Source organism: Temnothorax longispinosus, chromosome 4 (assembly GCF_030848805.1).
Source record: "Temnothorax longispinosus isolate EJ_2023e chromosome 4, Tlon_JGU_v1, whole genome shotgun sequence".
In the NCBI taxonomy this organism is placed as follows: Eukaryota; Metazoa; Arthropoda; class Insecta; order Hymenoptera; family Formicidae; genus Temnothorax; species Temnothorax longispinosus.
This window is the reverse complement of record NC_092361.1, coordinates 5,514,673-5,531,730: the sequence shown is the minus strand read 5'-3', so window position 1 is coordinate 5,531,730 and position 17,058 is coordinate 5,514,673. Positions and strand designations below refer to the sequence as shown.

The 17,058-nt window shown below is 33.7% G+C and overlaps 2 protein-coding genes and 1 pseudogene across 7 annotated transcripts; 2 read left to right on the top strand and 1 right to left on the bottom strand.

Moving 5' to 3' along the window:
- Positions 1–365: 365 nt before the first annotated feature.
- Positions 366–10,160, top strand: LOC139811465 (uncharacterized; annotated as a pseudogene).
- Positions 10,161–10,549: 389 nt separating this feature from the next.
- Positions 10,550–13,785, top strand: LOC139811137 (uncharacterized). Of its 3 annotated transcripts, none has more exons than XM_071775235.1 (5): positions 10,550–10,742; positions 11,297–11,489; positions 11,600–11,767; positions 12,491–13,330; positions 13,415–13,785. In XM_071775235.1, the coding sequence occupies exons 2-5, from the start codon at positions 11,301–11,303 to the stop codon at positions 13,595–13,597; spliced, it is 1,380 nt and encodes a 459-aa protein (XP_071631336.1). In that variant the 5' UTR covers positions 10,550–10,742; positions 11,297–11,300; the 3' UTR covers positions 13,598–13,785. The 3 variants fall into 3 exon arrangements, with proteins under 3 accessions (XP_071631336.1, XP_071631335.1, XP_071631338.1); XM_071775234.1 differs by lacking the exon at positions 10,550–10,742 and adding an exon at positions 10,753–10,895 and having other exon boundaries at positions 11,251–11,489; XM_071775237.1 differs by lacking the exon at positions 10,550–10,742 and adding an exon at positions 10,759–10,895.
- On the bottom strand, positions 13,771–16,915 carry LOC139811138 (uncharacterized). 4 transcript variants are annotated; one of them, XM_071775240.1, is made up of 6 exons: positions 16,757–16,913; positions 16,314–16,451; positions 15,452–15,642; positions 15,177–15,365; positions 14,176–14,670; positions 13,771–13,898 (listed from the first exon to the last, which is right to left on the bottom strand). In XM_071775240.1, the coding sequence occupies exons 2-6, from the start codon at positions 16,419–16,421 to the stop codon at positions 13,802–13,804; spliced, it is 1,080 nt and encodes a 359-aa protein (XP_071631341.1). In that variant the 5' UTR covers positions 16,422–16,451; positions 16,757–16,913; the 3' UTR covers positions 13,771–13,801. The 4 variants fall into 4 exon arrangements, with proteins under 4 accessions (XP_071631341.1, XP_071631339.1, XP_071631340.1 ...); XM_071775238.1 differs by lacking the exon at positions 13,771–13,898 and having other exon boundaries at positions 13,910–14,670; positions 16,757–16,915; XM_071775239.1 differs by lacking the exon at positions 13,771–13,898 and having other exon boundaries at positions 13,910–14,670; positions 16,761–16,908.
- Positions 16,916–17,058: the final 143 nt, after the last annotated feature.

The following is a 17,058-nucleotide window of genomic DNA, read 5'->3' as shown; positions in this document are numbered from 1 at the left end:
TTGTATAAAAAAATATGAGAAAGTCTTAAAATTTTCATAGAAATTCTCATTAATATATAAAAAATTCTAAGATATTTTTCCACACAAAGGGGAATCCAGATAATATATTAATAATAACAACTAAAATTCTTTTTATTATTTACCTGATTTACCATATAAAATTGTTGCTATTGCGCATGGGCGAGAAACTCAGTCCGTTCGACATTTAATAAATATACTTAAATACCGGTTCGCCGCGAATGTCGTTTCAATGATTGTTTTGACTTTGTCTGGATATTAGAGGAATCACGAAAGCAGAGGAATCGCGTTAAAAGTATTATCGTGCGAAAATAATTTGTAAGAAGATAGAAAATCTCGGCTCGAGGATGTCGTCGAAGGAGAAACAGCAACATATCAACGTATTTGTACGGATAAAGTAAGTCGGGCGACAGTAATTAGCTGGCGCATAAATTAAAGAAAGAAAAATTCTACGGAAATTTTCCGTTCGCTTGTCAAACGGACAATCACCTCTTAACCGAGTAAAAGAAAGATTGCCCCTCTCCCCCGTGTAATAAATTTTATATCTATGATATTAATTCGTTTAATTCATTTATTCTGCTGTCGGTTGCGAAGAAAAATAATGAGAATCTTATATTTAATTATTATCTATTTTCAAAGTCACATTAAGTGTTATATGCTAAGTGTTGCCATTATTCCGTCCGTTATTTATATTGTTATTTTCATTTTTATTGTAAGGGATATCCTGATTGTCATCTATTACAGAGGGGGAATATTAATAATATTTCTAATAATTGTTTTATATATTCTTTTTATATGTCAATAATTTTATTGTTCACAACAGACCCGTAAGCACGACAGCCTTACTTAGCGAGAAATGCATGGATATAATATCCGACAACGAAATGATACTCTACAAGCGATCGGAGCGATCGGATAAATCGTCGAAATCGGAGGATAAATCGGAGGATAAATCGTTTAGGTTCGACGGTGTTTTCGGTACATCGTCGACCCAGGTCGACGTGTACGACACCGTGGTCGGCCCGCTCCTGAAGGAAGTCATCGCTGGATACAACTGCACCGTGTTTGCTTACGGACAGACAGGCACCGGCAAAACATATACGATGGAGGGTGATCGGCAGAGCGACATTATATCCGCCGGCATTATACCCCGCTGCCTAAACCATCTTTTTGACGAGCTGCAGCTGCTGGAGAACCAGCAGTACGCAGTCCGGGTCAGCTTCCTGGAAATATACAACGAGGAGCTGATTGACCTCCTGATGGAGGGAAACGACACGCCGCCTAAATAAAGCTCTACGAGGACAGGACGAAGAAAGGCTCCCTCATTATCCACGGCCTGGGAGAGATGACGGTCCGCAGCAAAGCCGAGATTTACAGAATTCTCGAAAAGGGCTCGAAAAGACGACAGACCGCGGCGACGATGCTCAACTCCAACTCGAGCCGTTCGCACACGGTGTTCTCGATCACGATATACAAGGAGAACACCAGCGGCGGCGAGGCGCTGCTGAAGGCGAAATTGAACCTGGTGGACCTGGCCGGCAGCGAGCACATCGGCAGGTCCGGGGCGGTCGAGAAAAGGGCGCGGGAGGCCAAGAGTATCAATCAGTCCCTGCTGACCTTGGGCAGGGTGATAACCGCCCTCGTGGAGGAGGCACCCCACGTGCCGTACCGCGAGTCGAAGCTCACCAGGCTGCTGCAGGATTCATTAGGTGGCCGAACGAAAACGTCGATAATCGCGACCGTTTCGTCCGCGAGCGGTGATCTCGAGGAGACGCTGTCGACATTGGATTGGGCCTACCGGGCGAAGAACATCACCAATCGTCCCGAGATCAATGTGGCGAATGAAGCGTCCGAAGATGCTAAAAAACTGCACGATAAACTTGAGCGTGAAACGTAAGTGGATCTTCAAGAATAATACACTATATCGCTCATAATTATTTAAATGACTATAAGAATTTAAAGAATATATAGAAGATTACATCCGGGAACGGGAATATGTATGTTATAACAAACACTATATATTTAGTCAACAAAAGTGTATTAAACATTCTCGCTGAAACATCCTGTCCTGACTCGTACTCCAATAATTAAACAATTTTTTTCGAAAAGTATTCTGAAACAGTAGAGAAGACATATATTTTTTTGTTTGGGCCTATATACGATCAATATTTTTTACAGTGTGATTTTGCAAGAAATTGAATTCTTCGGTAACTCTACTTTTCAAAACGTCTTGGAAATATAATCTTGGAAATATTCAATTCGATCGAAAAATGATTCAAATAAAAATTCAGTTTAAAATAAATTACAAGATGTATATATACTTTTTTTTAATTTTTGGAGTTTACAGTTATGTAATATGATGTTAAAGAGAAAAAAATTGTTTTTTGTAAAGTTTGCTATTTTAAAAAATAAAAAAAATATATATATAAATTCTATCAGAAATTACGGAATTTTTTTCGACCTGTTTGGAGCATGGTAAGACTTTTCCCGAGAAGTTCTATCTAATTATTGAAGTTTTTGTAATAACTTGAATTTTCGACATTACTCGAGCTAAAATAGTTAAAATGCATCGGTTAATAGCAGATTAATATCATATATATCTTGATATTATATTGTTACAAATTTAAAAAACATATTTTTTAATATTATATTTTATTGGTCATAATTTTCTATACAAATTTTCTATACAAAGCCTCTTATCACAAAATCAAGTAGGTAGAACTTCTCGAAAAAAATCTTGCCGTGCTCCAACAGATCTAAAAAATTCAGTAATTTTTTTTTAAATAGAATTTTATAAATTTTTTTTAATTAAAAGATGGCGTTTTTACGAAAAACGATGTTTTTCTATTTAACATCGTCTAACAATTTTAGACTATTTGGAAATTAAAAAAGTATATATATTATGTAATTCATTTTAAACTAAACCAGTCGAATCATTTTTCGACAGGATTGAATATTTTTTTCCAAGATATTAAGTTTTAAAAAGTAGAGTTACCGAAAAATTCTATTTCTTACAAGAATTACACTATCGGAAATATTGATCATAGACCCAAACAAAAAAAAATATACGTTTTCTCTTTTTCATAATATTTTTCAGAAAAAGATTGTCAAAATTATTATAAGGAATAATTATTATAAGGAGTATAATAGGTCAGAATTAAAACATGAAAATTTCAGCGAAAATGCTTCATATACATTTTGTTTTTAACCGCTTAAGATTTAACTTTACTAAAGATCACTGAATAATAATTTACTAACGAGATTAATGGTAATATAGAAAAGTGGAGAAGGAAAATAAAAAGCTTGGATTACAAATGAGGAGTGATTTTACGAAACGTTGCGGGAACATCGAGGACGTACTTGTTGTTCAAAAGAAAGAAATTCACGCACTTCTTCAATCTGTAAAAGACGAAGTTGGTAAGTCTAATAATTGTAAGAACTTGGCGCGAGTAATTACTCAGTTTTGAGACGCAGATGTCGTAAAAGAAACTTTTGTCAATAAAACTTTCAGAAACTCATCTAACCGCACAAGCTAGAAATATAGAGGTATCAATCCGCTCGATTGTGAACAGTGCGGTTTATCAGCATTATGAGGCCAGTAAAGAATCAAAGAAAGACATTAATATTTTCGTAAGTTTTCTGCAACGTAACACATTTTAGTCATACTTTAATAATAATAGAAATTATGTTAAAAAATGTTTACAGCAAAATGCATCGGCTATAATGGTGACTGAGAATAAGCTGTTGAACGATATTTCTTCGAAACTGGTACCATATGTACGCGATCTATTGGAATCGAGTTATAACGGGGTTTTGCAGAATTTACAGTTCGTAAGTAGAAACATTGATCAGAAATTAGAGAGTGTGTCAATGTACGCGAAACATGCTGTGGAAACCGTCCGCAGAAATCGTCTTGAAAACCGTAATTACTTATTAAAAAGTTTACGCGAGATTAGCGAGGATATTAAGGGAATCTCCCTAAATGAGAAACAAAGGATGGAAAATTACAAAGAATTCGGAAAGGTATAATTGATCGTATATCTTTGATTATATATATATTTATTAGCGATAGGATTTACATATTACCTAGAATCTTACAGGTATTCCGAACTCTCTATGATTACTTCGAAAAATAAAAGCAATATTAGAACCTGAACGAAATGGGTTCGAACCCTCTATGAGTACTTCGAGAAACGAGAGATTTTTTCTAAGTGGACTCAAACCTGGATTAAATATGTTCAAATCTTTTATGAGTATTTTACTAGTTTTACGTTCTTTCGAATCAAATTAAACGTTTAGATGAAGCGACAATTATATTTTAATGCATTATTTTTTTACAATTACAAATATTAAATTATCAATGAAATTAAATATAATAAAAACATGATTAAAAATATAGAGAATAAAAGTTAGGTACTTAAAATCCATACAAATTACATTTTTTAAACTAACAACTTTATTTTAGAGTTCGAGTACTACTTGTAAAAGATTTGATTTTTTACGATAGAATCTATTTATAAGTACATTTTGAATCCTGCAAATACTCATTCTAAAATTTAAAACTAACTATAGTTAGTCGGCAGCAATGGATGAGATATTATACTTCTTATAAATATTCGAATTTTAGAAAATGATTATTGAAATTGATTCCAATTTTTAAGTACATATTGAACTTGATCCTATTCCTAATATTTATAAATATCTTATAACATATGTAGTAAACACTATATAGTTGTTGTTAACATGACGATATATATCTTTGTTTATATAGAAAATGGAAGATTTATCGCGCGGGTTTAATCTCTTAGACAAATGCGAAAGAGATTATTCCGAAATTATTGATACTTCTCATCGAATTGATGAGACTTGCAGTAATGTATACGATCGAAGTTCACACGGTTACAACACAGATATAATTAAACAGAACGATTTAAAAGATTCTCTACAAAATAATACGTTAATTAGGAGCGATATCGACAGTGGCGTTAATCAGGTAGTTCTTCGTTATTGATGTCCATAAAATGCTTGAAATTCAGCTAAAATCATATTAGAATCATACCTATTAAAATCACCATTCTCATCAATTAATTTATCTCTTTGCTAACAGATGCAAATATCAAATAAAACTGCTATTGAAAAGGAAATGTCTTGGTCACCGATTTACAAGAACGTTTAAGTACTAGTTGCGCCACACTACATCAGCACAATAATAACGTACAATTTATTGGAAAGCAATTACAAGAGGAAATGGCCAAAGATGAAAATAAAATACTTATTTCAAGTGCTGTACGTATATAAAAAATAAACTTCACACTAATTTAATCTCTACATTTCACGATAATTAATTATTTAATATTTTATTCATATTTGTTTTGCAGAATATATTTAAAACGGTAGAAGATACCCGACTAACTCATGATAAGTTTATGAAAAAGCAACAAAGTAAGATTTCGGAGGCTTCCAGGATGACGGATGATAAATTCATGAATCAACGCATGGGATTAAATAATATCCTTAATAACATAAGCAAAGAATTGGGTGCATCGCAACAACAGATCGAAAAGTTCTTGACTGAAGACTTTTGTCGCGACGTATGTACAAGTTTATTTTATTTACTATTTATTTTAAGGAGAAAATAAATGGATACTTCAATTTTAATGGATTGCATAAGTAAGTAAACATGCATCTCGTTGTTCAAATATAATTTCTTCAAATAAATTCGAGCAAACACTTAAATGGTATAAAGCACATTTTTAATACCTAACTTGACAGAATTTGGTAAATGTTGCGTTTAATGGAACAGCGAGATACAGTCTTTATTTTTACATATGTTATCAAAATTATGTCCCTGAATCAAAAAATTTTAACCAAAAAAATTATTAACAATTTAAAAATTTATTAACAAAAAATTTGAAAAATGTAACAGTCATCCTTTTGCATAGGACATTTAATTTGCTAATATATACGTATATCGAAATAGTATGTGTATCATATACGAGAGGCAAAGAATTTTACTCCCTCTTTTTTATTCCAACATCGAAACAATTAAATTAATCTCCATCCCAACCTGTTTGTTTACTGATATACACAGCCTGTGTAAGGGTTCAGTCACAATGAGAGGAATAAGGAATAAGATAAAGGAATAAGGAATAAGGGAATGTCGCATCTCACTTCAGTACACGTACATTAAAGTGAGATGCAACATGCCTTATTCCTAATTCCTTTATCTTATTCCTTATTCCTCTCATTGTGACTGAGCCTTATTATAACACAGAAACAACATATGCGGGGGCGAGGGAGGAGTTCTGTTCCCCTCCCCCGCACACCTACCCCGAAAAAATCTTACCCAACTCAAACCAAATTTCAGTTTCAAGTCAGAATAGGTTTGGATTAGATTATTTTTTTCGGGGAAGGGGTGCAGGGGAAGGAGTGGGGTCTCTCTCCGCGGCACGCATATGTTGTTCCTGTATAAAGGATGTTTCCTAAGTAAGTAAAAAATAAGGGCATATTCTGTGACTTATTTTAGGAAGAAAAGATCCTATAAACATATGCTCTAAACTTAATTTTCAAAATACAACCCAAACTACGGCATTTTTTTTGTCCTAAACTATATACATTTTCAAAATACAGATAAAATATTTGTTTACTTATATTGTTCTAATGTATAATAAATCACTTTTGCTTTTCTACGTATAACAGGTACAACGATAGAAGAAAGATCTTTTCATATCCTCGTGAGCTCACAACGTCACCGTCTGAACGAATCATTCAAACATTCCAAGAAGACAGAAATTATTTGGATGAAGCAGAAGAAATAATGTCTTAGAGAATTAAGAACTTAACGTACAAAATAAGAGAAACTGAATATCCCGAAAATCCCGAAAACAATATTAGATAGATTGCGGATCTGTGCTTATTAAGATTATTATTATTATTTTTTTATGAGTTTTATCAGTCAAATAAATCTACTTATAATTCTGAAATATCCTGTATGCAATACAAATTTAAGTTAGTTTTACTTAAATTATCTTAGTCATTCCATTGTAAATGTTGTATTTTAGAGAATTTTATATAATTATTTAGATTTATACATTAAATACTTTTAATTCTATGACATAACATGAAGGATATTAATTATTTAATATAAAAAAACTTGAATATTTCTTGGGACGATTACGAATTTATGCAACGGTAAGGGCGCCAAATAATATATAGTTCCATTATAGAACTGTTGAACAATACACGAGAATTCCTGAGTGAGCTGCGATTAGCTCATTAACATAAACGCACGTTTATATGCAATTTCATGTTACACGAAGAATCTCATGAAAACATATATGAAGAAACAGCAGCGACAAATAACATTTAGCACCCTAATTTTATAATAAATCGTAATATCATAATAGATTCCAGAACAAATGTATTTTTACGATGTGATAATAATGTTTTCCCTCTTTATGTAACTGAAAAATTAATTTTTATACTGTAATAATTTATCTCGTCGAAATGTGACCCCTTTTACGTATCTAAATAAGTCTTTGGGAGCTTTCCAGCAAGTGACACAAGCCGACACAAACGTCGTTCTATGTTTCTTTTTGGCAATGAGTAACAAAGACAAAACGATACCTGTGTCGACTTGTGTCGCTTGCTGGAAAGCTCCCTTTGTTGCTCGAGTCCTTATAATGATTTTTTCCTCAAAATAACTGTTGTATAATCATTGTTTTAATATGACTTGTGCGCGGTTGATGTTTAAATTGTTTTGAAAATATATAAATTATAATTGTATGGAAAATTAAGTTCACTGATCGCTCACCCGCAAAAATGTTCACCGTTTTATTTCTCCTTATAATTTGTATTCGGCATAAACAACCCTATTCGCTCCAACCCCTTTTTCCGCCTTTTTAATCCTCGCATCATAACTCACGAACGAATTGACGAAATTTAATGTTCCAAAGCGCAAATTAAAGCTACTACTTTTAGCTTTAGCGACGCGAGAAAGGGAGGAGTGTAAATTACCCCTTTCGACTCGCTGCTCGCAGCGGAAGAGCATGTATAATCGCATTTCTCGCGTTAGAACAAAATAAAATACTTGCATATAGCATAGATCATCGTCGAAACTCGAACTTTCGCGATCGACGATAATTGAATTACAGCCAGCGGGCCGGAAGCATTATCGTGTCTATATTTACCCAAATGCTCTTATTTATGTCGAAGATGGTTCGCCGAAAATAAACCTTCGCGAACGTTGCGTCTGGATCCACGTCGTCTATAATACGATGCGCAAGCGGCTCCTGGATCATTATGAGAGTGAACGCTGAATGAGTTGAACCGCAAACTACAATTTTTAATTGCAGTGGCAAACTTGAGAGAAGATTTAATTGCTTTCTGTCTCGAAAACTGGTTTTAAAACTAAGTTGGTCAATTATAAATTGTCACCAGACGAAAGGTAAGGCATTTAAATTAAAATTGACTCATGTTGTTTTTCAATATTTAACGAAAGTCAGCTTTTTAATGTAAAAATTATTGCAACAATTGATTATAATTTACATGCAGATCTTACACTGAAAATTGCATTATTATTGAACTATGCATTTATTTTTTATTCATTAATGTCTCAATCTTGCATATAATTATTTAATAATAATTGCATCTTCTATGCTCTAGTAATAATTGTTATCTTCTATGCATTTAAGATAATGGCTGGATTCGGGGTATGCGCTATTAGCTTATTCTATCCTTGTTTTACACCTGATGAGTGATAAAGATAGAATAATGCAATAGCACTAATAGTGCGCTCCCCGAACGCAGCCAATATGTTTAAATAAAATATTACAGAGAATCTTCCTATGTTAAAATATATAATACAGTATATATTTTGTGTCGTAGACTTATTCCACCATGACTTATTCCACCATGACGAAGCCAGATATGACTGCACAGGAATGGAAAGAGAAGGGTAACGAAGAGTTTAACAAAGGCAATTGGTCAGAAGCCTTGAGTCATTACACGAACGCATTGAAACTAGTAAAAGAGGACAACGCTGAGAAAGCAGTGTACTACAAAAATCGAGCAGCCGCTTGTTTAAAGCTGCGCGATTACAAAAAAGTGATTAGTGAAGCGACAGTGCATTGAAGATATGTTCTAACGATCCCAAGGCATTGTTTCGCAGATGTCAAGCGCTAGAAGCGTTAGAGAGATTCGAGGAGGCATATCGAGACGCGAGGAATATTATTTTATCTGACCCCAATAACAAAGTTGTTCAGCCCATAGCGGCGCGCTTACATGAAATTGTACAAGAACGTCATAAGGAAAATTCACGTATTAGTGTCAAGGTAAATATACATAATATTATAAAAGTTATCAATTTGCAAAATTTGATATCAGATAATATAAAAATTGTAATACTTTCCATGCTGAATATATTAGTAAGAGTTTTTGTTTCGCTCAATATCACATATAATTTGACAAATTGATTGAAGTTTTTTTTTAAATATAATTATAATTATTGTTGATTAATAGTTACGATATGACACATGTTGTATGGATAAAAATTACATCATAAAAGCATGATCTTATCAAATATAATCTCTTAAAATTAATTTATATATTACAGATTATTATATTTAAGTACACGGTTAATTTTGTTTTGTATTAGGTATCACAAATGCTGGATCTATATAGCATTTAACATGAACGCAGATAAGGAGAAACGTGAAACTGCCATGAATAATCTGCTTGTGCTCTCACGTGAGAGAGCTGGTGCCGAGGAGATTTTCAAAAAGGGAGGTGTATCCAAATCGCTCAACTTGTAAAAGTTGAAAAGAGCGATGAAATGATCTGTAGCGCGATTCGTATCATAAGCGAGTTATGCAAGAACAATATTAGTCGAACCAAGTCCGTTATAAAAGACGTCGGTTTGCCTTGGTGTTTGGAAATGATGAACAGCAGGTCTAAAGAGAGAGTCAACGCGTCTCAATATTGTATACAAGTAAATATTATCGAGTGAAATACATATAGTGACCATCACACGTTATTTCAATAATTTTAATTATTTATTTTGGTTTCAGACTATATTAAACGCTTATAGCGGCATGACTAATAAGCCTGATTCAAAACCTCAGCTTTATATTCCTCGTAGCTGAACCTTTTACACCTTTTCATCTCCTCTCTTTTTCTCTCCAACGTTTACGTGTATGTATGTATCTCTCTCATTACAAGTGCAGAAAGCACCGAGATCGCGTCTACAAGTTTTGTTCCCTGTAGCTATTCCGTGCTACACTTTCTGCACTCGAAATGAATCAACTATATGACTGGACGTTGCGTAGAGAAAGAAAGAGAGAGCGAGAAGGAGCGAAAGGTTCAGCTCGTTCTGCTCTACACCTCTATGAAGTTGGCCGGACAACTTCAACGTATCGAACTTTCATTAATGGAATCCACCAAAACGATCGGACTAGACTACCAAAGACCACCAAACGACCACCAATCGATTCCAATTAATGAAAGTTCGATACGTTGAAGTTGTCCGGCCAACTTCATAGAGGTCACAAAAATGGCCGCGTTCAGCAGACACAACTGTTGAGTTCGTCTTATCAACGCTCTGCGTTGATTGGTTGGTTCTAAAAGTAAGAGCCAATCACGTTTGACTGCTACTCAGCGGCTTGGTCTGCTGAACGCGCCCTATGTTGGCAGCACTTGATTCTCGCATGTCTACGTTGGTAACGTTGGTATGTACCGCCACAGTATATGTATATGTATACTGTGGTACCGCTTGAACGTTTGTCAGTTTGATTTTGAAAGTAAACATTGAAAGTTCGTTGCTCGCCTGGTCGGATTTCCGGAGACGTTGTCATTTCATCCTGTGGAATTCCACTATTTATGTAATACTGCCGCTTATTTTTATTAATTATTGCACTACGTTGTTTACTTTAATTAAATGATAAACATATCAAACAAAAATTATTAATAGAATAAGTTGAACAAGTTCAATCTGTAAGAATAAAGATTCGAGATTGTATTTCCGTGCTAATACATTTATTACATTTTTAGCGCAATTATTTTCACTAAATATGTATTTGGAATTGTGCGTTATGTCTACAGTTGTTAAACATTCCCCCATAATCTTTCTGTTTGTAAAGCTTACTATTACATTTATAAAACTTACACAACCTCTTTAGTGTCATAAATTGTATACTAAGAGATTTTGTATTGTCGCTACTTGACTCTTGTTTGCAGGAGGTAGGCTTTTTGTAACGATTACTTTTGATCACTTGTGTTCAAGTACCATGGGCAATTACGCAAGTAAGCTGTTATCTTATACTAATGAGAGTCGAAAGGAATCCGACGAGCAACAAACAGCTGCACAGCAAGTAACTATGGAAGACAACAGTACGTGCACACCAGTGCTGTCTGAAAAAAGAATACTGGGTGATCCACGCTCAGTCTCGGCAGGAATTACAAGAACTCCTATTGAAGTAAAATTCTACTAACAATCTTATTGTAGAAAAAAATTTTTTTATATACATATATTCCATTTATATACTATTTAAGAACATGCAAATAATAAATCTCAATATTTAAATAGGTCAAGTGTACTCCAGTTGGAGTAAGCAGAGATACACTTAGTGCAATCCCGAAGTATTTACAGAGAAAGCAGTATCTTGAAACTGATTTGGATGTAGTAATGCCACCACTGACGCCTAAGAAATGTCGTATATTGAAATCAATGAACAGTGATCAACAGTCAGAACCTGTATGTTATTTAATATTTAACTCCTTTATTTTACACTTTTCTCGCGTGTACTGAATAAAATTGGGATATATTATGATACGTTTGGTTTAAATGTATTGTCAGTTATTTTTCTGAGTAATAGAGTTATGAAGAAATTAGTAAGTGAAAATTGATCTATGATAACGAATACTACGAGTAAATAAAAATGTGCCTTATTCAGTTAGGCTGGATCTTTCATGCCTAATAATATTTTTGCGTGAATTTATTACAATGTATTGTAACAAAATTTTTTGAATAATATTTTATTTAAGAAAATCTATATAATAACTTAAACAAAAGTTTTAAATTATTTTTTAATGACAGTTTTTTAAATTAAAATGTAACATTTTATTACAGTTTTGTAAAGTATCAACTATCGAAAATTACACGTTAATTAATTAGTCATAAAATACCTCAAAAATCTGTATAATAAAATAGATATATTATTCTGCTGAAAAGAAATAAAACTGTTATTAAAACATTTAAAAAAGAAAAGTCATTATATAGATTTTCTTAAACAAAATAACTTTATTTAGAAAACTTTCTTATAATTTAATTTAACGAGACAATTGAGACAGTTGATAGTTTGGTTTAAGCGTTTCTACATATCTTATATGGATAAAAGCCATCTTATAAGCATGCTTTATTTGTCCAATCATTTTTCGGGATAAAAAAGTTTAACTTATGATATATATTTTTTTGCAGGATGAGAATTATTTAACGCCGAATGTTAATGTTGCTAAGAGTTCGAAGGTAATTACGCCGATAGATAAGGAACGCTTTATAATTCTGGGATTAGACCCTAGATCTCCAGCTGCAGATTTCGATAGAACGCCCATATTAATGCCGAGGTCTCTCGCGTTGATAAAGGCACGATCGCAAGAAAATTTGAGTCGCAGAGGCAGCTACGAAACAGATATTTACAATCCAAAGAACTCTCTTCAGGTGACCAGTACATCACTTAGTATCTCGGAAATATTGTTATCTAACACAGCTTCAGAAACCCTGGAAACCCCAGATACGGAAAAACAGGATAAATCACTCACTACATCGCAGTATGATTCTGATTTAAGTATTTCCAAAAGTGAGAAGGAAATCACGGTTATTAAGAACTCGAAATTTACGAATGTGAAGGAAAAATCGTTGATCTCGGACGAACGGACAGTTGCAATTGATAATGAGGAAGACAACAAAGACGAGACAGAAAACCAGAATGTTTACGAAAATATCGAATCTAATACGTGGATGAAAGACGATGATAAGATTAAACTATGGCACGATTTACTGTCGTCGGAGGAAAGCGTATCAGGTAAGGAGGATCAGGAAGCGTTATCGCAAGAAAAAGTTTCAAGGGAAGATGTAATTATAACATTTGATAAATGTACCACGATTAGTACCTCTTTAAAGCTAATAAAAACAAAAGAAGATTTTCGAAAAAAAGGAGACATAAAAGGAAACAAGAAAAATAATGCTAAGGTAGATGTTAAACTTAATGAAGAAAAAGTTTTTACTCCCGAGAATAAACGAGGAACTGAAATGCATGAGGTAATTTACGCGACACCATAACGATATATATGCATACATAAAATTTATACTTTTTGCAATTGCAAATGTCAATAATTTCTTTAGAATCGAACACCACTTGGCAATCGGTCTAATAATGGTCAAATGCAAAAAAAGCCGCAACAGTTATTGAGGGGCAAGGCTACGCCTACTAGAATGCAACAAGAGAATACACCGCCATGTAAGACGTATAATGGAAAGACTAGAAATGGAATTCAATGGGATCCAAATTCCACGGTCCTCATTTAAATATTTACATGTTAGATTAGCTGATTTACGTTATAATAAGGATAGGAATGGCAGTAAGTGAATTTGTTTAGTTATATAAGCGAACTTAGTATTAAGTACAAAAAATGGCATGCAGATGTAATCATTTGGAAATGAATAAACGATTGTAAAATAAATAAAATTACTAAAATAAATAATATTCACAATAACATTTTCGGTATTTATTCAAGTATCGTGTTTCTGCATTATCGTGCGAATTTGAGCTTTTGCTGTTTGAATCGAAGATTGAAGGTCTTTGCTGGATTTTACCAAAGATGTTACACTGAAAGACACATTTGAAACAGATTACGGTGAGGTATATAGATTATATTTAAAATATAACAAACAGTTCGTGATTTATAAAATATAGGGGATATCCCAAAAAGTAACAGCTTTTTCAATATTTGCCTTATAATTTATAGATTATATTTTAATAATTTAGTAAGAGAGAGCCTAATAGGTAAACACGTACGTTAGAGCCCGTTTGCCCCTCTGTGCTATATTTCAAAACCGTGAAGTGTTTTGGGACATCCCATATACGCATGTCGGGGGATACATACTTTGGATTTTTTATAACTATCTTCTTTTTCTCGCTATCAGATCTTTCCAATAGCTTGATTGTGATTCCGCTTTCTACTTTCTTTACATTAGAAAACATATTCGTTTTCTCGGTGAAATTTAATCTCGCGATATTTCTGGTATCTATTAATCGCGGCCGAACAACTTTGACTTTGTTGTCAATATGGTGTCCCCTGTAATTTTTCCATTTTCTCTCATTCAAATCTGGATTTTTATTCGCTTGCTGAATTCCCGCTTGTATCACTGCCTCGGTCGACTGATACGGCGCCGGATGTATTTCCGAACTAGATACGGTGCTGCTATTATGATCATCTTCCCAATTAATTGGTAAACGAGGCTCGGGTACAGGTCGTGGATCTATATTCTGAGGTATCCCCTTGCAAATAGAAGACAACGTTTCTCCAGGATAACAATGCTTGATACGTTTCTCGGTGAGAGGCAAGGCAGGAGTCCTTTTTTTTCTATGATACTGTTCTCTACAATTTAGATATTTAATTGGACGTAGTCTAATACATAACTCTTTTTTTATGTAACATGTAATTTTTATTATCAACATACGCCCAGCAAGTAAAATTTCAACGATATATGCTAGACTTGAGCAATAGATTGACATTAATTGCATTTGAATTAAGTAAACATATTCCGTCAGCAGAGTCTGCCGAAATAATCTTGCAGATTTCCAGCGAAAACCAAGCAGAATACGTCATTTCGCAACCGTTTAAATAGAATGTATCGTTTAAATGGTTATGAAACGCAGATTCTCCCTACAGATTTCAGTTAATCTGCTATCATATTCCGCCAACAGATTCTGTTCCATTTCTGCTGATGAAATTTCTAAGCACACTTTGGAAAATCTATTGACATGTTTGACTACATGGATAATTTTTAAGTTACTTATTGATCAGGTCTCTAAAACTTGGGTGTGTGCGCGCGCCCAACATTCATCATAACATTTAATAAAAGCGACAATATTTAAACATACCTTGGAATAAATTTATCTACTTTTGGGTTCACCGACTCCTGTTGAATTCTTTTTATTTGCGTCGCCACGTCCTTACGACGTTGCTCAAGTTTCGCTTTCGTTTCTTCTAAAGTTTCCAACTCAGGAACATAACAAACATGCAAAATTCCGCCGAAGAAGTTCTTATTGTCAATAAAGCGCTTCGCTATTCTGTGGAAGAGATGAATTTGAATAACCAGATTTATTCACGGATTCTCTTGTGTGTTACATGATCTCTTTGGAACAAGAATACGTACCTGGCGCTTTGAATATGTGCGTAATGCACATGATATGTTTCTGTAAATTCCTCGGAAGGATATTCAGTGACCAACTGAATCGCTTTCATACTTCCATAGGGACAAATGAGTTTTTTCACTTCCTCCACTAACTGCAGCTGTGGTACTCCACATATTAGCAAATGCTGTGATTCATCATTAATTGTGTAAACCTGTTACACAGAGCTAATTCGTCAAGGAAATAGTATGCAAGCTATCGCTTAATTTAAAGAGAACCAAAAAAATCACAAGATACACAAATTAAATTTAACAATAATACTTTATGTTTTAATTCAAAAGATTAATTACTACAAATATTACTGTCCTTCTGACACAGACATTGTTAATAATAAGATATATTGTAACACAATTAAAGATCTTACAATTAGTATATTTTCATAAAAATAAGGCTAAATAGTGACATGAAATGATTATTATAATTATTATAATTGCAGTTGTTAACATTAGACAAAACATTGCAGCAAAGTGCATCAGTATTAAGTTTGCGTTCTGTCAATAGAGCCTGCTGACATATAATCTGACGATAGACAAAACCAAGCGGAATCAATTATTTCATAACCATTTAAATAGAATATATCATTTAAATTAAAGTTTTGATTTCCAGTCAATCATATTTCGTCAGCGGATTCTATTATATCTCTGCTGACATCCTGTTAGCAAGATTCGTAGCAGATACTTAGCAAAATCTGTTATCAACAGATTTGGCTATCTAGGCATAATATATTTACTTAATCTAATATGGTGAGATAACAAATTAATACTAATTAAAAATGAGTAAAATAGAAACTTGATTTTACAGTAGGATACAAGTCTTCAACGCTACCTTCACTGCTGTCAATCTCTTTCCTTGCCTGTAAAGTGGTCTAGTTCGACACAATTTTTGTTGCACATGATGTGGCATGTGCGTCACTGTGCACTTTTTCTCTGTCATGACACGTCAGTATCCTTTCGTCTTCCCTTTCTGCAACGATAAAAGCGACAGCAAAGGGTAAAAGAAATCGAGAATATTAAAAATTAATATTAAATATTAATACTAAATAATACTGAATAAAGAAATGTAATCGCAACAATAATTTATATTTCTGAAATTAAATATCTTCGATTTTGCGTTAACAAATATACGCGTTAAGATAAGCCGCGATACTTTGTTTTCCCTTTTGGAAAATATCAATTCTTTAAAATTTTTTCAATTTAATTTAAGAAAATAAAAGGTTAACATTGAATTACGAAAGAATATAAAAGAATAACACTGCGTTAAGAACTTACTCACGCTTTGTCTCTAAAACCGGTCGAGACTCGAGAGTTGCCGGATCTTGGTTAGGTTAGGTCAGGTTATAGTTTCTTTTCTTCACTAATGCTAGACTCCATAGACGCGGCAACGCCGTGTGGCAGGTGGCAGAGTCAGGCAGAGTGCGTTGACCAATCAACAAATTCTGATTTTGCCGCAGATTAATGGAGGATTCATATTGCGTCCGATGTTCGACATATCTATGTATGTATTCCACGTCCATTGATGCGACCCGAGTCGGGTCGAGTAGTAAATCGAAAACGCCAATATTTATACGTAT